Source organism: Apus apus, chromosome 2 (assembly GCF_020740795.1).
Source record: "Apus apus isolate bApuApu2 chromosome 2, bApuApu2.pri.cur, whole genome shotgun sequence".
NCBI classification, from domain to species: domain Eukaryota; kingdom Metazoa; phylum Chordata; class Aves; order Apodiformes; family Apodidae; genus Apus; species Apus apus.
The window spans coordinates 111,964,712-111,989,129 of NC_067283.1; the positions used below are offsets into that span (position 1 = coordinate 111,964,712).

The 24,418-nt window shown below is 42.3% G+C and overlaps 1 protein-coding gene across 2 annotated transcripts in view; it reads right to left on the reverse strand.

Moving 5' to 3' along the window:
• Positions 1-12,707: 12,707 nt before the first annotated feature.
• Positions 12,708-24,418, reverse strand: part of GAREM1 (GRB2 associated regulator of MAPK1 subtype 1) — a 106,103-nt gene continuing 94,392 nt past the window's right edge. For both annotated transcript variants that reach the window (XM_051609721.1, XM_051609722.1), the window contains 2 exons: positions 21,991-22,157; positions 12,708-18,830 (listed from right to left, as the gene is read on the reverse strand). In XM_051609721.1, the coding sequence (XP_051465681.1) occupies positions 17,918-18,830; positions 21,991-22,157 (1,080 nt within the window). In that variant the 3' untranslated portion in view covers positions 12,708-17,917. The remainder of the gene's footprint in view (positions 18,831-21,990; positions 22,158-24,418) is intronic.

Consider the following 24,418-nt stretch of genomic DNA (forward strand, 5'->3'; position numbering starts at 1 on the left):
CTTCATTTATACCGATACTGCACAAACTACTTTACAGGCATGTCAGATCACTCTCAGGTTGGCTGTGCTTGCACTTAATTGTTCATTTGCTTTCCCACTTGTTTCCCACAGTATCTCAGTCATCTGGTGGACTAGGACTGGGTAAGATAAAAACATTTGTGTCTTTTGTCTTTTTTTTTTTTTTTTTCCCCCACACAAATATTCTTCAGCTATAAAACCCCTTTCCATTTTTTGTTAGGTGTCATCAAGATAATTTCATGGTTTTGTTGCCAAAAAACCTCCATGGGCTGGAGTGCAGGAGCTCAGGTAGGTAGGTGCTTGCTCCCGCACACATGGGCACACAGTGTGCAGCCAGGCACATGAGGGCCATTGCACCACAGGAGGACTTTAGAGCTCAAAAGACAGAAAGTTTGATATCTTTGGAAATGCACTGCTGAGCATCATTTTCTTAATCAGCAGCTACAGCTGCTGTCAACTGCCTTCCTGGCAACCCCCTGCTGATGGTGGAAGCGGTTTAGGGAATATTTTGCAGTATGACGATCACCTCTTAAAGGGGAAAGCAGAGCACTTTCAGCTGTAGAGCCAAACCCTTTTGCACACGGGTCTTAGAGAACTGGAAAAAATTAAATGGCTTAATAAGCAGCAGAAAAATTCGGACCTTTATTTGCTACCATTTTGTTCAGCACATTCGTGAATTATTAATTTGTTCTGAATAACTTGTACATTATTTCCCTTAGTTTATGAAACAGGAGTGCAGTAAACAGCCTCTCCCCCTCCACTTTTGGCTTTTGTCACAAGGGGTGCTGAAAGTATTTAAGTAGCTACTGGTGAAGTCAGAATATTTTTTGCACACCCCTCCCAAGAGTCACTGTGGCCATGCATGTCTGGATCACTTCAAACGGAGTCATTAGCAGGATTACACTTACCAAAGGTCTTTTCCCACCTGCAGAAGGGCTTATTTGTCATTCAACCTCAAACTTCAGTTACATTTAACAGCATGGCAACCCCGTGCAAATACGCAAGGTGTGAAGTATAAAAATTTAATGGAAGGGGAAACATTGTGGGTCTCAGCAACCATAGCCCCAACACCTCTTCGTGGATGTGCAAAAGAAATGAGGGCAGGAGGAGCATCATGGTCACCTCCTTCAGTCCCAGGGACTGTAAGATGCACCCTCAGACCTCTGAGCTGGGCATTAGGGATAGTCATTAAATATTTGCTGATGATGGCAGGGGCTAATTGCTCCAGTAAACTTGAATCTTGGTAATTTTCAAGCTCTGGCAGGAGTGAACTTGAATGAGATGAATGTTCTTGCATTTACAAAGTATTTTTACAATTAATTGCTGAAATACTCCTGGGAAATGGGAAATCAGTTTCCTCAATTTATTGGGAAGACCGTTAAATCAGAACTATTAAGAGTCTTAAGTAAGAGCACAGAGTAAATTGCTATCAAATCAGATTGAGAAAAGGCAACCTGCCAGTACCTGTTTGTATGGTGATTTCCTGCCCCAGTGGTGCCATTTAGTCCAGTGGTCACAAGCAGGAACAAGGCTCTCAGTGGGAGCCAATGTAGGATCCCTGGCAGCCCTGCTCTGCCATGGTCACAATCATCCTTGAGGCATTTCTTCCTTCTTGGCCCCGAAAACCTGGCAGCTGTTGGCTTCATTACTGCTGGCAGACAGACTTAATTGCTAGATGAAGCTGGTGGGAACAGGAGAGCCAGGAGTCCCTGCTGAGGGGTCAGGCAACACTCACCTTAATGCTGCTAACTCCAAGGGAGCCTGGGACTGTGGCCTCAAAATACAGTTTGCTGGGGAGCTGAAGGGTGGCTACAGCCAGACATTATAAGCTTCCACTTGATCTTCTTAATAAGTATTATTTATTCAGTGTTTCTAAGCTCCTTCCCTGTTAAAGGAGGGAGATGCTCCTGACAGTGTTGCAAGTAGGTTGTGAGTATGTTGATACAGATATTGAGAAGGGGCAAAGTTTTTCTTCTTTTCAAGTAAGAAAGATCAAAACTTCCAAAGTTTAAAACATTCACTTAAAATTTGTAAGTACTTTAAAACATCATCAGTACTTTTTTTTTTTTTTTTCCCCTATGGTTGCAGCCTTTTATTTCATACGTTATTCCAAAACACAGCTTCCATATAAATGTCATGAGGTGTAATGTTCAACTTCAGTTAAACATTGTGAGAAAATTGTGAGCAAATCAAATAAACACTTTTCATTATTCCAGCTGCAGGAGCCTGCCTTGTTCCACCAGCCTCTCCAAAAGCACAGGTTCAGGCAATTGAAAGATAAAGCATTACAGAGACACATTTGGGAGCCGTCAAGTTCCCAAAGTTGAAGGACTCTGGTAAGAAATCCTCCATGTTTTAGAATTGTTATTGGTTTTTTCCCCAACATTTCCCCTCCAGAATGCTCCTGAATCTTAGGGAACTTGAAAATCTTGCTCTAAATTGATTTAGATAGTTGTAAGGTTATATAAAAAATATTGGTGCATAAGAATTCCAGTTTTTCATTTCAGCCAGACAGAGAAGTTGGCATTTCAAAGGTCAGGAGTGTAAATTTTCATAAAAATATATTTTATTTAAATATATATATATATATAAAAATAAATACATATATAAAGGAACAGTCCTTTGAATTGCAAAGCCCAGCAGATCCATCAGCACATCAGCATGTCATTGAGTGTAATTATAACAATAGCTTTGAATCTTCATGGCTCCCCATGTGCTGTATTTGGGCACAAAGCAATGTAATTCAGGTGCTGGGCAAGCGCTTTTGACAAGGAGTTGTTGGGTAACAGTTCCCATCTGTACTGACATATTTAAAACCTATAGTAGTGCGATGTGGATGCAGTGTTTCAGCAGTACTGCCAATAAGTCAGTGTGCAAGTTGCCCTCCTCAGGAGAGAAAGGATGTAGTCCAACAGAAAGATTTGAAAAGGAATGCTGTTTTAGGCCAATCTGTTTTTAAAGCAAGTTATCAAATATTTGATTGAAGCTCTGAAAATAAATAAATATCTTGATTTGTGCAAGGAAGATGACACCTCTGCCAGGTGCTGTTATGTACCCGGTTAGAATTGTCAGGCTAATGTAACTTAGTTACAGGTACTGAAAGCAAAGCATTTAGAAATAAAGTCACAACTGAACAGCCACTGTGCCTACAAGTGACAGAAGTAGAATAGTTCCATCAACTTGAGCGATAAACTGAAGCCCATTCATGAAATCAGTGGGTGTCTCGCCCCAATGAGCAGTGCAGGATTAAACTTGATTGTGCATCACGCCAGTACTAGTCAGAAACATAGAACAGATGTCAAGTAAATAGGGAAGTGTGGGACAAAACAGAAATAATTGTAAAAATGTGCCCAAGGATAAAATAAATTGATCCTAAGACACTAACAAACATTCTTGTATAAGACAAAATGAGCCTTTGTACTGGGTTGGCTTTTATTTTCTTGCTAATATTGTATAAGAGAACTACACTGGTGTGATAGGAGGGGGGGATAATAAAATAACTTATCAATGCACTATTAACTCTACATGCTTTTACCTAATAATAAGATATTGATGTCTCCTTTAATGCGTGTCCCATTGTTGAGAACTTTCTCATTACCCCACAGTAGCATACACAAAATGGCTTTTTTAATATACTCGCGACCATGAATGTTTGGTGCTAAAGACTTGCTTAAATGGTCAAAGATGCCCTATTTAAGAAACAGCAAACACTTACATTGCACATTACCAACATTAGAATGGAATCTCATTATCCATTAGCCAGTATTAGTGCAATTTATAACTTACTTTAGTTTGAGCTTTGCAGAATTTCTTGATCTTTGCCACATCATCAGCTGAGAATGTGGGTGCTATTTCTTTGCTCATCAGTTTGATATTATTAGCCAGCATTATTGTCCCGGGTATTTTCATCAAGATACAGAGAAATGTCATGAGATTAACTATTCAATAGATGAACTCTTAAATAGATACTGGACCATTGTTTTCATGACATGAACAGCTGCTTAGGAAAGAGAAAGTGCAAGTGGAATAAAAATCAAAGAAATTATAGAGTTTTATCCATTTTATTATGGCTTAGCGAGCGAAATCCACACTGGAAGAGGATTTAATTAGTTCCAACATGAGAATTCAAAAGAAATAGAAATATATTGTATAGCTTTATAGTGCTGGGGATCCCATTTCATTCTTACCCTGCAATATGAGTGGGTGGGATATCTGTAACGGTGTGAAGCAGAAGATGTCTTAACAAAGAAGGTACTCTGACATAAGGGCTACCTTTGAAGGAAAAAAAAAAGAGAGGACAACTCAGTTTTTGCTTTGTTTTCAAAAAGTTTGTTAGTCACTTGGTTGTCTACTTAATACCAATCGACAAGCCTTGCAAACCCCAGAGAGTTATAAAAGGTATAATCTCAGAAAGCTATTTTTTAAAGCAGAAAGTGGAGAAACACCATCTTAACATCTAATGTATGAACCTGGCAATCTTTTATAAATTTACAGGCTTTGTAGGGAAGCATTGGTAAGACAGCTGATGCTTCAAAGGGCCGTGAAAAAAGGTTTTGCTAGGGGAGAGAGCAATTGGTGTGGAACTTCTAGAGAAAAGAATGAAAGTAGCACAAGATCTGCTTGTGAGCAACATGAGCCACCCTAGGGCATGATTGTGTCTCCCAGGTAAGAGGACTTGAAAGGAAATCAAATAAAAAACTAATCCAGCTCCAGCTTGGAGTGCCTCTGGAGGCTCCTAAGAAGCCTCTGTGTCTGCTGGGCCTGTCTCAGCTGCCATGGTCAAAGCTCTCCCAGCTGCCTGGTTTGGCTGTGCTGGGGTGACTGCGGAGCTGTGGATTCACTCCAGCTGACCACACTGAGGGCTCGCTCACACACGAGCAGGGAGACAACTCAGGTGTTCAGCTGTCACTGGGGTGGGCCTGGGGCCAGGTAACAGGAGCAAATCTGGCAAAGAGGAGACTGAGACAGGTGGAAATGGCTGTTCTCAGCTCCAAGAGCAGCATGGCAGACATCCCCACCGGGCACAGGGAGCTGCAGGCTGCAGCTACCACTGGCGAGCCCTGTTTCTGGCTCCAAAAAAACGAAGACCTTTTGAGTGGATCCTTGAGCTTTCCTCAGGGAAAAGCTACTGAGTCTTTTTGTAATAGGTACAGAAGAAAAAGACAAGAAATTACAAGAGAAGTCAAAGAATTTTTTAACTGTTCAGTAAAAAAATAAAACCCTCCCATCTGATACCAAGCTCCTCTCAAGCCATCCCTGAGAGCCAGCCTCCTTCACTGCCATGCCCAGCTGCAAGGCCAGCTGGCACTGACTTGGGGAGGGGATGTCAGCCACAGGTACCTTGGTGCAAGGAGATGTTTAGGGTCACTTATTCCTCCTGTGCTACAGTCACACAGTGGTGTGGCAAGGAAGGGAGGACACAATGGCCTGTATTACTAGTCCAGTGCCTGTGTTACCCTGAGCGGCAGCTAATGCCTGAAAGTAAATAAGGACACCAGGTTCTGAAGACCTGGAGATGGTGGCTCTGCACCAAGGGGTACCAGCTTCCCACCTCAGCCAGGTGCCTGGGAGCAGTCCAGGCACCCAGCCAGACCAGAGCCACCAGAAGAGCAAGGGGAAAATGCTGTGTTAATACTTGCCATTAATACTTACTGATTGAGAAAACCCAGCAACCAGCGCATATTGCCTTTCATACAGCTGAGAGGCAAAACACAGACCCAGTTATAATAAAGCTTAAATCCAAAATAATTACATTTTGTCACAATTTCTTCCACACAGCCCAAGCTACCAAGGAAGCGAGCCGCCAGCTCCCGGGGAGATACATGAATTGCTCCACAGCGCCTTTCAATCCCAGTGTGAAAATTTCCAAATGTTTGACACAGGGAGCAACTAAATCTTTTAATGCTCTCTGAAAAGCAATCAGCTCACCGAACGCATCATTCAGCAGGCTCCAATATAAAATAATTAAACCATGAAAAGCTGCTGCAGTAATCTTACTTTAAAATCCTAAATTCCTTTACATTTTGAGGATCTGATGTCATTGACTCCAGTCAGACACACACAGGCAGAGCAGAGACCGCAGGAGCTTCTCACAGCTCAGCTGAACACACCTCTTCCAGTCCTTGAGCAGAGGCAGCTTAACTTTATGAAGATTTGTTGTTGCAGCAAAACTATCCAGGAGATGCAGCTAAATCCAAATTCATTTCATTTCCAGCCAAATTATATTTTGATGCAGGTCACTAGAAGCTAATCTTTCATCTCTGTTTTTCATACATGAAAGCAAACAAACAAAAAAAAACCAAAAACAAACAAAAAACCCAAACAAAAAAAGAGTTTTAGGTTAAGCAGCATTTATCATACTAACCAGAATTAAATCAAATGGAAAAGTGCATAAAGAAGCTCAGTTAAAACAATCAAATTAAAAAGCCCTTTACCTGTTTGAATGTAATCTTTAATTTTCTCAGAAGAGGAGAAAACCTTATTATTAAGCAAACTTAAAAGGGAGCCTGGATTAACCTTTTCCCATCTCCCTGCACTTAAACTGTCAGTCTGTCTTCATGAACAGATTTTGTTTCCTGTTTGTCAGGCAAGTTCACTTCCTTGTTCTCACATGCTAGAAAAACTTGTGTTTTCACTATTGCAGAAGCACTTAAGCTGTACAGTAAGCAGCAGACAAGTAGCAGATAATGTTTTTATTCTTTTTTTTTTTTTTTTTTTTTCAGTTACAGGCATATATACACAGACATACAAGAATATACACACAACTGCATTCAGTATAACAGATTTAGCAGAAAAACAAGCTAAGCAGAGGCTAGCCTGCCTTTAATAACCTTTTATTGATGCTTTGACTTTTAAAGAGCTCCCATCTGAAATGGCTTATGGTAAGTATTAAAAATTAAGAAATAGCAAAGCCTTCTAGAAGACACCTATTTAAAATTACCAGAAATATTTCAGCATAATTGAAGGAATTATAGTCCTTTTTCCCCTCAAAATTCCAAGTCTTCCACTAAATCAATTAAAAATGCATTTATCAGCTTGGCTTATGGCAAAATGCAGAGCAATAAGAAGTGTCTGCTATGGACAATGGCTCTCTAGGAAGAATTTTTCTGATAAATAACACAGGCCTACGAGGCTCAATAATGCCTTGGGTCAAATTTTGCTGATGAACATTATCTTAGTTTCTTGGCTGGAATCGCCTCTGGCTTCTAAAAATCCTTTTTTATTTCAGGGTGATTTTTGTCTGAGAAATAAATGCAGAAACCCAAGCATTAAGGTTGGACTGACACAGAACTGAAGAAATGCTGAGGTTTCGGGCCCAATACAATGTTTATTTTGTTCCTCAGTATTTTTGGGCACACTTCCTTTAGATCCCTATGAGTGAGTGGGCACAAACTGCATCCCTTCAGAAGTGGAAGGTTTGCTTTTTCTTATCCAGTCAGAAACAAGCAGTCCCTAATTCAAGGTGCTACTCAGGTTATTGCATGAATCTCAAGCTCTGTGAGTACCAACAGAAAGTTGTAACACCTCAGAACAACATGCAAGTACAGAAATTCCAGAGGCAGAGTCATGGATGGTTTACAAACATAACATGCTGATACTGTGTTAGTGGTGGCACTGGGGTATTTAAATGCATAATTTCTAAAATATTGTTACTTGCCTAGTGCTTCTGAATAAAATCCAACATGGTAACAAATTTTTGCAGGTAAAAAATCCACTTTTTAACATGAAACTTCAAAACTCATTAGTGAAGGCAGTGGCTTTTAAAGATATAAATATAAAATATCACATCTGTCTCTGAAAGCTCATGAGATTTAAATAATTGGAGATGGGGAAAGCACTCCCAAGAAATATCCAGGTGCATCCTGTTCTCATTCCCTTGACATGGTCTTCTCTTGAGGCTGCGAGACAATACCAGGCTGCAACCTTGGGCTGAGCCACTGCAGCTCAGCTTATGCTGGTTCTTTTTCTGTATGTTGCTCCTTTGTGTTTGGAGAGGAAAGGTGTGGTGGGACTGAGAGGCCTCTCCTCTCTCCTTTAAAAACTGCCTTCTCATCTCTGGTTTTCCAGTTCAAACGTAAGGCTTTGAAAATTATTTCAAAGCTGCATCTTGTATATGGAAATTCATGGCTCAAGGCAGGTTCATGATCAGCCTTGAGATTTCAAGCTTAAGAATGTGCAGCCTAAATATAACTCCTTATAGCTGTGCTTTGCTCTTCTCTGTTTTTGCTGTTTAAAGCCATCAATAGGAATAAGATAACAATTTCAATGGGTCATTTATATAGTTTTACTTTATGTAGATGTTTCAATTTTCTTGTAAAAAACATGGGTTAAGGAAATATGAGCACAAGCCTTTTGGGTAAGCTGCAAAAATCAAGTTCCAGCTGCTAGCTAGCAAAAGTGACATCATACATGCTTAGGAAGTTGAACCCTGTACAGCTAGACAGTAGCTGAAGGTGCCTCTGTAATCCCCGGCGTGGGGAAATAACCAAACCGTTTTCAGAGCAATGGCAGCAAGAAGATCATGCCATACATTTGGCTTGGGGATGGTTTCATTTTACATGTGAAGAAGAAAGAAATTCCATCAGCTAAAAGCTTCGTAGTCTTCAAAACAGTTCTTGCTGCTCAACAGCAGCAGGGTATTTTATAAAGATTAGCTACCTGCTGTTGTATGCAGATATCATCCTACCTGATTCCTTCGGGGTTTTCAGGCACGGTGGAAGTCAAATCCAAGGTTATCTGCAATGGCAGCTCAGAGATTAAAGCTCTTGGAACAAGAAAGGTGCAGACAGCAAGAGCAGGGCAGGAGAAAGATGGGCTGTTTTGTCTGTATATACCAATAGGCCTCTGTGTAGGACCAGAGGCAGCCACCCACCCCCTGCACCTGCCCTGTCACCCATGGCAAGAGGCACCCAGTTGGAGGGTGTCCCCTGGAGGACAAAAGGTAGCAGAGGAGGGTGACAACATGAAAGGATATGCTAGGCTGGGTTTTTAGATTAAGCTGGGAAACGTGTATTTGTACTGCTTGTTGCTTTGTTAGATAGTGGGCTTTTTATCCCTGGGCCATTGCACTCCCACTGGAGGCTCAGTTTCCAAGTCCTAGTTTTTAGCATTGCACAAGAAGTTCAGATTGAATTCCATAAAGCAAAAAGTGAATATTGGAGACCCTGTGAAATGACACTTGCAAAATTAACAACAGATCTATGTGGGACAAATATAGGCAGAGGGTTGTGCCCATCTTTATTGTTTCACTGATTTTGTTAATAGAGGGAGACACTTCAGGGCCATGAAAATGGCCAGAGGATTGGAATACCTCTCCTGTGAAGAAAGGCTGAGACTTGGGGTTGTTCAGCCTGGAGAAGAGAAGGGATACCTTCTTGCAGCCTTTCAGAATATAAAGGGGGCTTCTAAGAAAGATGAGGAGAGGCTTTTTACCAAGGCCTGTAGTAACAGCACAAGGAGTAATGGTTTTAAACTGAGAGATTTAGATTGGAGATAAAGAAGACGTTTTACAATGAAGGTGGTGGGACATGGACACAGGTTGCCCAGGTAAGTTGTGGATGCCTTATCCCTGGATGTGTTCCAGGCCACACTGGATAGGGCTTTGAGCAATCTGGTCTAGTGGGAGGTGTCCCTGCCCATGGCAGGAGGGTTGGAACCAGATGATCTTTAAAGGTCCCTTCCAACACAAACCATTCTATGATTCTATGAAATATTAATCCAATGTGATTTTCCAGGGATAAAAATACCCACTGTCTTCAGGAGGAAACTGGAAGACTGGTTGCCAGGATGGTCTGTGCTTTGCTCATCAGGAGCAAAGGCTATCTAGGACTAGCATTTTAGATTTTTAGCTGTGATATATTTCTCTCAATTGCAGTGCTACAGCTAAGTAAGATTAGTCAAAATATATGCAGCTCTTTAAGGCTCTGCCAGACCTTCTGCCAGGACTTACAGTCTTGACCCATTAAGAGTTTCCTTCTGCTTTCTGTTTGCACTAATCCACTGGAAACCCAGACCTGGAGACCTGCCACGCTGACCCTCACATTCATTAAGATTAATGGTTGATACTGCACACTGGAATAGCAGCAGTGCAATTAAAACGGCTCCTTCTCGTGGCTGAGGTTTTAATGGGATTGCTAGAGTCCTAATGAGATCCCTGAGCCCATCTAACACCCTCTGCAACCCCTGCAGTTGCCTTCATCTTTGGGCGGCTGTGTGCCGGTCTGACACTGTGTGGCATATAGAAGTACTACAGCAGCCGCTGCCACACATCACTTCAGTGCCAGCTCCTTAGACTTGGCACCTTAAATATGTTTTCTCCTCCCTATTTTATATCCTTTTATTCTTCTTCCTCCTACCCCAGACTCCCAGCGAGGAATGGTTTTCATTTCATTTGGGCGTGTTTGGCACCAGATGCCTTTTGTCCCACCCAGGAGTAAAGGGCGTTTTGAGGTTTTGTTGAGCAACAAATAAAGACTTGGGCCATATTTCTATGGTCACATTGTGGTGACCTGGTTACCCATCTTGAGTTTTACACCTTTGGAATTTGATAGCAAGAACAGGGAGAAGACACCCCCCTCTCAAAGCCACTTTTCACGTCAGCTCTTTATTTTGTGGAGTGAAGATGAATAGCCATGCTTTATCCTGGGAAAGGAGAAACGCTGGATCCAGGCAACTGAATAAAAATATAAACACCATCAACTTTCAACATAAAAATTATCTTCATCAAGCATGACAAGAGAAGAAGAAAAAAAAATATCTATATTCAAAATACAATTAATCTTGAGTTTTGCACAACCACCAGAGCTTTCATTGCAACAGCTGCTCTTTGAGACAGAGGCAATCGTTAGCAGGGGCTGCCAAGCAACCTCCTAAAAATCATGTTGCCACAGGAGCATGGCTGGCAGGGAGATGGTCCAGCACCACCCAAAGCCCATGCAAAATCAACAAGGAGAACTGTCCAAGCAGCCCAGAACTGCCCGGGTTTGTTTTCATTCTGCAATGGCAAACCCACCATCTGCTTGGCACATTCCATGGCATGGAACAAGGGGAGAACAGGAGGTCTTCACCCAGGTTTGCAGCTTCTGGTCACCACAGGAGAAAGTGGTTGTGTATGACGTCTGCATCTGCTGACATAAAGCATGTTTATACCTGGGCAACAGAGCGTGGTCTAGAGTGCCCCAAGCTAGTGATGACCTGAGCTAGCACAGTCTACTGCAACTAAGGACTTTGGTGATTAGTCACCAGTGTAATGAGCCGGGACGTCAGGCTCTCTCAATATCCTGAATCCCACAGCAACTTGACTCAAGGACGTGAGTCCCAGTGAGGGGGAGAACAGGGTACATACACACCTAACATCTAGGGCAGGTCCAATTAGCAAATGTGTCACAAGAGGAGTAGCACATCCACGAGTGTTAAGCTTGCACTTCCCAAAGGGGAGAGGGCTCCTTTTTCAGGTCCCTCTCCTGGCCTTATTCAGACTTACAGGTAGCCATGGTGACTAGAGTCAGACAAGAGATTTATGTCAAACTTGATGACTACTGTAACACACATAAACAGAAAATGTCTGCTTTAGAACAGCACTTCCCTGATGGGCAGATGACCACATTTTTTTGGGGCCACAGACCTTCCCTTCCCTTTCATGTATCAAATATTTTCCCACAGACCCTTTCACCCAGCCTGAAGTCAACCAACTGGATCATTCAAAACATTAGATATTTTCCTTCTCCCTTTTTGCAGAGCAGAGATGTGCCCCAGACAGCCCCACTCATGGTGAATGAGATTTTTGCTTTACTTGTGAAAGCAATTCTGCTTGTCTTTGTTTCCTCCCCCACCCCCCCCCCCAGAAGCACATCCTTCCTCCAGACATGCTTCTTTCCTTTCCCAGATGTGAGGGTTGGAGGCAAGCAAACGCCATCTGTCTCAAATCCAGTGTCAACCACTGTGGCAGATTCTGCCCTGCTTTATTTCTCATAAACATATATTAATGAGTCCCTCCATAAAACCCTTCACAACTACTGTTGTGCTGGAGTAAGCTTTCTTTTGGTCTGGTATCAGTGAACAAAGCTTCAGCCCATGGGGAATTTGGCACAACAGCAACTTATCTGCACGGCATGTGGATGGTTGTAGAGCTGACATTTCCCCTTATTGCCAATATTAGAGGAAACGTCAACAGCCAACCTAGAGCAGAACATTGCTTCATCTCTAATATTCTCCCCACCCAATAAATCCTTCAGAGACTTTTTGAAAGGCAGAAATACCTGCATGTGGTCTTGCACTTAAAAGCATACCCAAATTATAATTGAATACGTTTCTCTAAAACAAAGATAATAGGCTGAGAGCTTGGGAAAATAACATCTTAGGTGAATGTCTGCTGGAGACAGGAAAGCTGTCTGGCAACAAATTCTTTAGGGAACACACAGCTCGATACTCTTGCTGAAGGGGAACAAGCAAAATTACAAGACAGGGAAAAGTAATGTGTCTTGAGAGGTTAAATGCAGAAGCCTGATTGCTCCCCTCAATTATCCCAATCCTACTTTGTGAATTTGCTGTTTGAGAAGTGCTTATTTCTAAATTATACTGAGATGAGACAAATGATAAGTCAGTGAAATTACTAAATGAAAGCCAACCATTTTATATAATACATGCAAATCCAACCGATTTAGTACAACAAATTCTGTACACATTTGAAGTATCATGAAAATAGTATCTTTAATATACAGTTTATATACTTACAATACATGGTTTAAATTTGTTCATATACATTACAGGGATATTTATTTGCACCTGCTTTAAATAATAATCTGCCATCAGTCTTTTACACAAAAGCCCAAAACAGCACAGAATTCCACAAAAACCATGCTTCGTTTTATAACGGAAATGTACTAAGCCAAAGTTTTAGGGCTTTCTCTTTATTTTCCCAAGTGTTACTTTTTTGACCTACCCAAAGTGAACCTAAAGAGCTAAGAACTAACAGATATTTTTAATATAATTCAGAAGATTGTCCAAGTCAAGATAAACAATCTGCAAATTTTCACACTGAAAATTTGGTTATCACACACAGAAATGACACAGTCTGAATAACTCCCAGACTATCAGGAGTTCAAGACAGAACAAATGAAGAGTCATTTATTGCTAGGTCTCAACAAAGGGCCTGCTTTTCCCTACTGCCCTGCTGTCTCAAAAACCACAAATAAAAATGGCTGATCCTTCGCTTCAATTAAGATTTAATTCGTACCTTCCAGCTCGTACATGGGAATGCTGCCATTTCAAAACATCAAAAAGAGGAGCCAGGAGAGCTGGGATAAGCCCTGGTCCTTTTCCATAGAGCTGGTGTTCAGCTTTTAAGTAGCATGGTGTATCTCCTGCCTGGCCTGCAGGCAGGACTTTGCTGACCTGCATTGCAGGCAGCCACCCTGCTGGGCAGCATGCAAGAAGCTGGTGCCAGCACACTTGATTTAGAGGGGAGAAAACCAAGGAGTTGATTCAAGAAGAAAACATAGGGTAAAACACTGCAAGTATTCATGGAGAGATTTGAAACACAGTGTGTTGTGAGATAGCATCACTACTTATTGCTGTTTCTCTTGAAGATGTTGTTGTGGAATAAAGTCAATTAAAGTGGAAGTGAAACTGCTGTACTGGAAAAAAACTGTGCAATACACAGTTACTTCAGACTCTTGCTTCTAGCTGCAAAGAACACTTCAAAATACATTTTTCTTCAAATTCTGGATGGACCAAATGTTTTCTGTCTCTAAGCTTCTGGCCCTAGGCAGTTTTACAATACAGCAAGAATAAGAACACAAATGTGCAATTTGAGTTGATTTCAATGCAGCTTTGGTTAACCAGCCAGGCAGCAATACAAAACAAAATCTTAATCCTAGACACGAGCATTTCAAGGAAACTGGTATTTCCCCTCAAGTTTCCTCCCCATCCATCCCCTTGGCCATTTCCATGTCCATCTCTAGGAAAGCCCCCGTGCTAGAATCCAGCCTTCACCACTGAAGGCAGCATCAATCTTTGTTCCGCCTTGCGACTGTTGCATAGAAAGGATTTGTTTCCTGGTGCAGGACAAAGAGCTCCATCCAGAATGACATGCCAGATTTCTTGCTACTAAAACTCCCAGACAAACAAACACCCCAAGGATAACACACAACTTCAGACACTGGTAACTAAGTAAGCACTAGAGGCCTTACACATATTTAATCTGAGGAAAGAAGTCCAAGGTTAGCGCTGGCCTATTTTAGTAGATTGCCTCCAAAAAGCAGGAGGTGTTGTCCAAACTCAATGGCTACATCTCTCTCAGTAGACTAAATGGGCCAGAGCCTGCTCTCAGGCTCCAAGAACAGCCAACACAGCTGGCATCAACATGGCTGATGGCCATTATTCTCCAAAACGAGACTGGTTTCCCCCATTGTGAACCTCTGAGCTGTGCCTGGCAGCTGACTGGAGTCACCCACTGCACAGGCTGACTGGGCTGCACCAAACCAGGCAAGAACCCACATGAACAGTTCAGCAGTAAGCAACTCCTACCAGAGAGTGCCTGTGCCCCAGCGCTGCTTGCTTTGCAAGTCAAACACTGAGCACTGTCTCCTTCAACTCACAGTAGGTGGTAAGAAGTTTGTATCACAGGGGTATTCCCCAGAGCTTTCAGATACTTCTTAATCACAGCATGAATATTAAAGTAACTGCCCATCTCAAAGTACTGTAGGCAGTGCAGCATTTTGTAACCTTTTACAGATTTAAGTCTCCAAGGTTTTACACTCCATCCTTCCAAAGGGACTGCGTGGTTCTCTGCTAAGGCCTGAAGGACTCCTCTACTCCTGCCACATTTCAAAGGTGCCACCATTCCTTTGTTGCCAGGGGTTTCCTGTGAGACAGACATGTTCATATCAGTCTGCCCTGTTCAGACTGCCTTCTACAGCACCCAGGACAGTCCTGACCCCCTAACACAACAGCAGTGAAGCTCAAGAGGAAAGCAAATCAATTAGATCCTAAGGGCACCAGCACTGCCATAGCCTGGCTACCTACATAACAGTGGAGGGGCTGAGCCACCGCACTCCAGCTGCCTGGTTTGCTCATCACTCTCCTGATTTCACTAGAGCAGATGCTTCAGTCCAGCTTGGGTATCATAGCAGGTACCTCACGGCTTCAGCCATATAATTCACACAACACAAAGGTTAGGAACACCTAAATTGCTAAAAAAGGCTTGGAAAATTAAGGTAATGAGCAGCTAAGGGCAAAGGAAAAGGTCGAATTCTGCCATACTATGCATAAAAATAAGCAAGCATTGCCAAGCCAGAACAAGACAACTGGAACGACATCGATAGCAAGTTTGCAGTAGAGGTTTTGGCTGTATTTTTGCACACAGGTCTGCTTCTGAAATCTGTGCATTTTTGAGGCCTTTCAGCAAGCCAACTGAATTTTGGTCTATGCATATATGATGTTAATTCAGCACACTCATGAATGAAAATCCCACCAGGCTACTTGCAAGAAAAAACATTCCCAGCAGGCAAGCAGAGGTAACAGAACAGGTGTCTATCTGTAGTCAAAACCCCAATAATTTCTTGGGGATGTTAATATCCCAGGACATTAGCAATATTCAAATGTTAATATCATCAAGTCTGCAATCTCTTATTTTTTTGAGAGAAACAGAAAGAGATTCTACTTTTTATACCTGGAATTAACAAGCCAAGCAAAATACAGTGAAGTACCCCGTATTTAAAACTTGGCCCTTTCAAATCTGAAAGTTCATTTGACATAGTGAGGGTTAAAATGTAATTGACTTCAACTTGCACATGCCTACCAACAATCATACACATCTGTGCAGTACTTGAACTTGATTTAGTCTTACTCGCAGCTAAAATATTTGAGGAACTAATTAAAAAGCATCCGGAGAAAGCTATTGATCTGTTGCTAAAAGTCAATACATTAAGAAAAAGAGTAGGATTATGAACTCTTGGGGTTTTTCTACTGGGATCTTTTTTGGCTCACTGCTTTCTTGTACCCACATCAATTGGGCTTTGCTCTCTGGTTGGGAACTGGTGGTTTGCATTATTGAAAGACAAATGATGCATCTTGCCTGATGATACATCATGGAGACATGACATGGAATTTGCCCAGGCAAAAGAAAACTCCATTTGCAAAAAATTATTTTAAATGAGTCAATATAGTTAAGAAAACAGGCAAAATCAGCCTCCCAGTTTTGTTCTTGCTCTGTTTTTTCTCTTGATGTCCCCACTACCTTCCCCACAATGGAGAGAGAGATATTTTTTTGTACTTCAAAAAGGTAAGAAAGGCAGGTGATGGTGCTACCCTGGCCAGGGCTCTGGCTCAGCAGCAGGTGAAGGCAAAGCTGCTCCAGTATCCCTGGCTGACTACCTGAGGATGCTGGGCATGCATACTTGCTGGGGATGGACACCACAGACTGTTTCCTGAGGAATCTTCACAAATCCTTGTATTCAGTACAACACAGGCGGGGGATCCTAGGGTTATTTAGACACATTTTAGAGAGCTCTGCCAGCTACAGGAAATCAGCAATAGATTGTAAAAAGTGAATCCTATTTCTAACCTTCTGAGCAGTTATATTTGAAAGGTCTCTGGGGGGCAGACTAATGCCCCTTTCCCATCACTGTGCTCCCTTTTGACTGCTACTTGTGTGACACCTATTGAGTTTCTGCAGCTGGGCGACTGAATTAGCACATCTTAGGATGCTACAGTCCCTCCCACTTTGACACCCACATCCTCCTAGCCTACTGCAAACCAGACAGGTGAACTTCAACATCACAAGCATTTCTCAAGGCATGGCCCAAACCCTCACTTGGCCCCCTGCTCACCAGCGTGCCATGTGCTGTTTCTGTTCCCACCTCGCTAATGTTTTATTTCAAAGGCATCCTACAGGAGTACTATCAACTTCCCACACAGATCCGACTGCAGGAATAGGATTGCACATTGAGTGCATTTTCAGATGGTTGTACCAGCAGCAGAGGAAACACAAGGGGTTGCCTTTCACCAGAGCAAGGATACTGCAAGGGCTGTGCTAGCAGGCTACTGTGGCAGGCAGGGTCTGCCCAGAGAAAAGTCTGTGCACTAAACTGCCTTTCCCATGAGAAAGCTGCATGAGCAGCAATCATGCTACTTATTCCAGCCATCTGACTACAAAAGCAACTTTTGAAATCTACAGGTCATAAACTTTTAATTGGCCAGGGCAGAGTGGCTCAGTAGGAAAATCCCCTTTCTCCCTCCCCTCTGGGCGATGCGCTGAGCAAGACTCTATTTTAAAACCATTTAACTCTTTTTGCTCAAAGTAACATAGAAAATGTATCCACATTACAGGTAGTAAGGAAGATACTGTTAATAAAAATATGCTGCAAGATTAGTGTATTAGTGGCACTTCACAGCAATTCTTAACATTTTCAGATGTAGTGTCAAAACAATGTTTTTGTATATCTGAACATGCTTTTGGTTAACAGAAACGGAAGAAAGTCACAGCATGTTGCCAAATATTATTTGAACAGAAATAATCCCATAAGAAATACATATTTTTTTTTTTTCAGCTAACAGAAAAATGTAAACTGGATTGATGTGTGTCTTTCAGCATCAAATTGTTCAGTAATAAATATGACTAAGTCTTAACAGACTACAAAGTTCCCTTAGTGTCCAGTTTTTAGCAGCTGTTGAATGTTCAGGGATGCACAAGGCACACCTCTGCAGGTTCTCTACCTTTATTATTGACATACAAAAAAAAAATAGTAATCCGTTCCCACTCAATAATGTTTATCTGCATAGTGAGAATTTTTCTACTACTATTTACAGGAAGGGCTTTTAGTGCAAAAAACAGGAAGTGATGTATTAGCTGAAGTGCACCGAGCACATCTAGTACAGTTTCACTAATAACTAGCTGGCATCACATCTTGGGCCGCCAGCCATTAATGAACTGTAGTATTTTCTTAACCTGCAATTTGCTTAGCTTAAAGTCTTCTGACAGGATTTCTTCTGTAAGCTGAACCAGTAAATTGCCATCAATCTTCTCTGTAACAAAAAATGATATGACATCTTCTGACAGACCAATAAACCTCAGCGATTTAGACACTTCCTCTATTGAGAGTCCAGAAAGGTCGGTGGGTGGCTGCCAGGGAGAGCCATCCCCACAAGATCTTGGTGCTAATTGGAGGTGGAGGGGAGATGAGAAGGGGTAAGACACAGAGAATGTATCCTGCATGCCCTTTTTAATGAGATATTGATCTTCCAAAAGGTCTGGAGAACCAGATTTTGACTCCTCCTCAGCACCATCTATTTTCAGGGGCAAGGGACACATGTCTGTAACAGTTTTCTCTTCATTTGACTTTGGTGCCCGAGGAGGTAAGGCAGGACACGAATGGCTCTGCTTTGTGTTGCTGACTCCCAGAGTTTTCTCATCAGTGCAGTCTAGGGAGTAACTTGCTGACTTTGGACAGCTAGAAATGGTGTTTGTGAACTCTGTTGGGGTCAGTGGGGAGTACCCTGCTGGGAGCTCACACCCTTCAAAGTCAAAAGTCAAAGGTGCTGGACAGTTTCTCTTTGGTGTACCTGGAGTCTTCTGTCTGGGGTAACTGTAGCTCCTGCTTGGATCTAGCAGGAAATCACTCCTATTCTGGCCTTCAGCACTTCCTGAAAAATGGTTTGGCCAAGATAACCGTGAAGGCAGAACTTCAGCTGAGGAGCTTCCCAAAGGCATCGTGCTCTCAAGCTCTTTGGATTCGGTTTTCGTCATGTTACAAGGGTAGCAGGAAACAGGGGTGCTCTCAGTTGGGTTGGTGTTGTCACTTTCTGTGACGTTGCTTAAGGAATAAAGCAGAAAGGATGTCATTAGTACAAAAAAATGTGGCATTTGAAGAAATTCATAAATCATCTGACAGAGTCAGAGGGTGGCTGTCACAAGGAAAAGAATCTTCCTTCCTCAAGCCAAACTTTTCAGATTTGAATTAACACCATGCATTAACAGTTCTTCTGCTTCTACAAGCCTGACAAAATGCTGATAAATCAAAAGCCTTATGCCTTGGTTTTTCAAGCTTGTAAAAAAGTAGACATCTCAATTCAGTTCTGTGTCATCTCTCCAATACCCAGTTTTTTCACTGCTGAATTCCTGAGGGGGCCAACCATGGAAAAGCCTCACACATAATAGATGATGTTCTAATCCTGTATTTTGTATTTATATACCACAGATGTGTCATAGTATGCAAAAGCTCATAACAGAGCCAAGTCACCACTGCAGTGGACTCAAGCTTGACTGACATTTAGAGACGATCAAAAGCCCTTTTGGAGCCAACATTTTCATTTGTTATGGCATGGGAATCTCTTCCCCATTGGTCACTGGTGCAAAAACTGCACCAGTGCACATTCAATAACATGGAAGATGTGAATGCTTACTGCCAAAGGAAGAGTTTTACCTGGAAGGGGAAGCAGATGTAGCTGTATGTGTATCTCAGGCTTCAAGCTTACCCCACAGTAACTTGTGTGTCCACACCCTTAAAAAGCTATGATGGGAAACACTTGCTCTTCAAAGGCACCTAAAGTTACCCTGACCTACTTCCAGGTCATAAGCTAAGCTCAGCCTGTCCAAGGAAACTGATATCCAGGTGTTCCTGAGAGACAGAGGTGCCAACAAAAGCATGTAATCTGTTCTCAAAAGTACATGTTTGCTGCTTTTATGCCACATGCTTTCAGACAGTCTGAAGGACTGGGCTGATCGCTGGAATTCTGGCCAATTAAGCCAGAACACCAGAAAAACAATTAAAATTCCTTCAATTAATCACCTGTCTCTTCGGGAAACTAACTACTCAAGAAACAAACTGGGTAGTCTTTCTACGACAGCTCAGTCAAAATTCGTTGAGGAGGGCAGTGGCTTTCAAAAAACCAGCAGAGTTTTGAATGGATTGACATAAAAAATAGTTTCGTGTGCACTTACAGTGAGTCAGAGAAGAAGCCAACCTGGACTGGCCCAGCTCTAACACAAAGTGCAGATGTACAAAAGCAGCCCTAATCTATGTCCCTAGAAAACGAGTGATGAAACTCAGCCCCAAGAGATGCAGTTTCCCTCTCTGTGTAACCATCCCTTGCTCTTCACTCCATGCTCTCCAAACATTTCTTCCTTCCTGTTTATGCCACTAGTGCAAGTCTGCAAGTTAAAGCAGTTGGGTATTTACAATAGCAGATTTTTTTTTTCTTTCTCCTCAAAAAGAATACGCTGCCAGCTGGTCATTTCTGGCTGTTTAAAGGCCAACTGCTGTGAAGCTCACAGCACAAAGCATTTTTCACAAATCTAGCCATTTGGGCTGTTTAATTCAGAGAAGACAGTCAGTGAGATGTCATTAACAACTATCCATACAGAGGAATTAAACTGATTGTTCCTGTCTCAGTTCACAAATTCAATCTTAGAAATGGGAACATTTAATGATTTAAAAGATCAATGGAATTACTGAAAACTGATAAAGAAACATTCTCAAACTGCTCCCTTACTCGTCCTCCACCAAAACTAACTCACTGGGACTCAGTGCCAAAGGATGCAAGAGAATCCCCAAGCACAGGTGAAGTCAGGCATCAGCATTCTTACAAGAAAATAAGGACAAATCATTTGGTTTTTACTTGTGATTAAAGTATTGGCTGCAACCCTGCACAATCCAGAAAATAAGACCACCAATAAATGTCAAGATTTAAAAAGCAACTTTGCCAGCAATCTGGTTACGACTCCACACCTTGGCAATTTCCTAGCAGCTTTCTCTGCAGCACTAGGTCAGTTCTATCAAGATGGGAGATATCTAGTCTGGACCCAAGCTGGAGATGAATTTCATGCAAATATTGTGAAGTTCGAGGCAAATAATACCACCTGCCTTCCTGAGAAACTTCACTGCTCACTGTTTTCCTCATTTCTTGGGAGACAGATGTATTCTCAGCTACAAAGAGAGAAAGCAGCATTTGGTGGGCCTCAAATGCTGGGAGGTCTTGTGCCTCCTGTGGAGTAGATCTTGACAGAACTACCCAACAGGCTTTCATAAAAACAATCGAGCAGCCTTGATCTGGAGTGATCGTTGCCAGATACACAACACTAAGCTGCAAATGTGCAATATGGCTTAGAAAGGCAATTCCAGCCTAAGTTACCATACCAATTGCATCTAGGCTGGAATGATTTCCGTGGTGTTTCAGATCAATTTGTAATATCCAGACAGATAGTATCTTGGCATTGAAGGGATACCAAAAGTAATGGCAACAAGATGCTCAAGTCAAAAAGCAGGTGAGACTTCAAAAGGTGTATATGCTTTCTAAAGCCAAAGAAAGAACACTGCATTGCTAGGAAAATGTATGCAGCCACATAATTCAAAAATCTACTGTCAACTTTAAACTAGCCTGAGAGGTATTTCCAGTTTGTGAGCCAGGTCTGTGCTGAAGTGGGTTTGATCTGGAAGCTGTCTGGCCCCCTTCTGCTACACCTCACTTTGCACTCACAGGTGTCTGCTGGCCTCTCTGTTCTCCATCACACCCACTCCGTAGGTCCCCATATAGTTGGCACAACACATTTCTGGATTAGCACACCCCTTTTGTGCCCCCACTTATCAAAGCTGGCGGCACTGCATGGATGTAGCATGGAAATCCCATCCAAAAACTAGCCGTGAGATGTTCTGGTCTGAAGATTCAAGCTTTTCAAGAATTCTACAGAGCTGTATGGGCTTTTCCATTCAGCCACCTTACAGTGAGATTACCTATGGCAATTTGTGCAAGTGTTTAACAGAAATTGCTATGTCAGGATCTATGCTAGTTTCCCCTGGAGCTTTGCTTCCTCTTGAATCTTAAAAAATAACTTATCAGGTTAGGCCATTTCACAAAAAGCCAGCAACTCTTACGTGGAACCATGCCTTTATAAACAAGTGCCTTCAAAAAGAATACTACTAAATTGAACTTCCTCAAAAAGTGCTAGCATGGGGCTCTCACATCTTGAACACATACATGTTGTGCAGTCCCGAAGAGTAGTAGGACAGAGTAGGGCTAGGAGAGCGGGTCTGCTGTCGTGCAGGTTTGACTGTGCGAGGCGGGATGGAAGGACTGGTGGAGGACGGCTTTGAACTCCGTGGTGGGACAGGGGGAGCATTCAGCAGCCTGCATTCCTCTTTCACCTGTACAAAAGAAGAACACGTAAGTAAACAGCAAATAAATCTGGGCAACAGCGCTCTCAACCAGATGAAACACATCTGGTTCTGCCTTATTCTGTGAAAGGAAATAATTAAAAAGGGAGGAGAAGAGAAAAATTACGCTAAGTATATACATTTGCAAGGGTATGTGACTGTCATAATGAAGCCCAAAGGAACGCCTTGCTACCAACAGAGCTACTAGCAACCTTTTTTTGAGTGCTTTTCAGTGGTTTGATATCCACTAATTGAAAAAGTAGCAGCAATGGAACAATGTAAAAGAACATTACCGTAACACACACCACCACACAGACTGTTCCAGATATTTTACATTTTGTAAGGAGCAATTAATTAGGCTTAAACTTAATTAGCGTTGCTTATTTAGATGCAATAAACCAAGCTTACGTAATGAAAAGATCTCAACAGACTTTGATATTTCCTGACTTATTTCACCAGTGATACTCAGCCATCCAGCTCGAGGATAATTCCCAGCCTTCCTCCCCCAGGAACAGTACACGTATCTCGTGTTTACCAGATGCTGGGATTCAAACCCAGAGCTTCAGTCCTTTCGTAGAGGCCAAAGCAGTCCAAGATAAAGTTAATTACAAAATGGATAAGTTGGAAGGTGTGGGCAGAAGAACCTGTTCAAACAGCACACCCAGCCAACAGGCCTTCCTTTTGCAGTCAGCCAACTTTGCAGCTTAAAACCCATGACTTTAGCACTGCTTATCTGAAACTTGGTCTGACCTACCTAGGTAGGAGCAAAATACTAGGATCCATCCCCACAGAAAGAAAAATGATGGAATCTAGACCTTGATCTCATCCACACATATTTGGGAGAGCAACTTTATTTAGGAGGGCTAGAGATGAACAAAGCTACCAAGAATTAGGCTGCCAGGTAGGATTTCTAAGGACTCACCACCTTCCCCTGGGCAGGAGAAGACCTCTATGTTCTCGGTGTCTGAAGATTCACCAGAAAAGGGAAATTCTTCTTGTGTTTGAAAGTTATTGCTTATTTTTAAATTTAACAACACTGCTGAACTAAAAGTTATCTTAGCAGTTCTGCAACACATAATTAGCAATTAAAGTGATTTAATTTATTTAAAAACAAAATAAATGTGGAACCTTTTGCAATCCACTTCAGTGCTTTCAAAAGGCAACAACCCATTTAGTACTTTTGTGAAATGGAAAATTGAAGACGAAGACATTGTAGCACATTTTTTCCCTAATTCAAAACAACTCAAAATTACAGGAAATGCCCGGCAGCATAAAACACTGAAATAAATCTTGCTCTGAGGGTTCTTATTTGCTCTTTCAAGAGAAAAAAAAAAAAAAAGAAAAAGAGAAAGAATCAATTTTATTCATGTTTGTTATTGAATTCAGGCATAAAACTCTTCAACCATTTTAGTGCTGTGCCCCAAGGATGCCTAAGGACTTTATTTTTTTCCCCAAGTCAGACTAGACAAAGTTAATACTGCATGCTATTGAATATGTACCCATGGGGTTAGAGAGACCATTCAGGGGAGCTCTTAGAGCACGGCAGACAGACAAGGGGTTAAAGGGATTCTTTCCTGGGAAGTCTGCTGGCACTCAGAGGTTCTGGCAGAACTATGCCAAGCTCCCTTGCTGACCTAGATTGCAGCTCAGAACGAGGACATAAATAATACCAGTTTGCAGTCCCAGTTGATGCCTGTCACAAGACCGTGATTACAGCTGCCAGACATAGCCCTCAGGAAACCAAGCAGAGGAATAAAAGGGAGAGATTTTGCAGATCAAACTGACAAAGGGAAACTTCAGAAGAGAGCTACCCGCACTAGGTCCAAGTGGACAGCAATGAAATACCTGCTTGAGAGGAGGGGAACAGCTGTGGTGTGACACAAGGACTGCAAGGGCTGCTGCTGTTACAAAGAAATACTCTTTGGCCCAGAAGCACTCGATGCCATGTGGCTGGGAGATACAGATAAAGTACTGAATGCCTGAGCAATCCTATGCTCCAGCACTCCTTCCCATGACCCAGGGATGGTCACCCTTTTCCAATGGCATGAGGTGCATTTTAAGACCTCAGCTCCTTTTCCTCAGTGCTGGCCCAAGCCCTGTCAGCAGCCTCTGGGCCCTGGGGTGTCACTCCTGAATCCAGGCACTGCAGCTACCCATCACAGCGACCATCACAGCGACCACTTCTGAGGCCGTCTGGATAAAACCCACCCCGTCGCCTGCACAACCACAAGCGTAACACAAAGCAGTTCAAC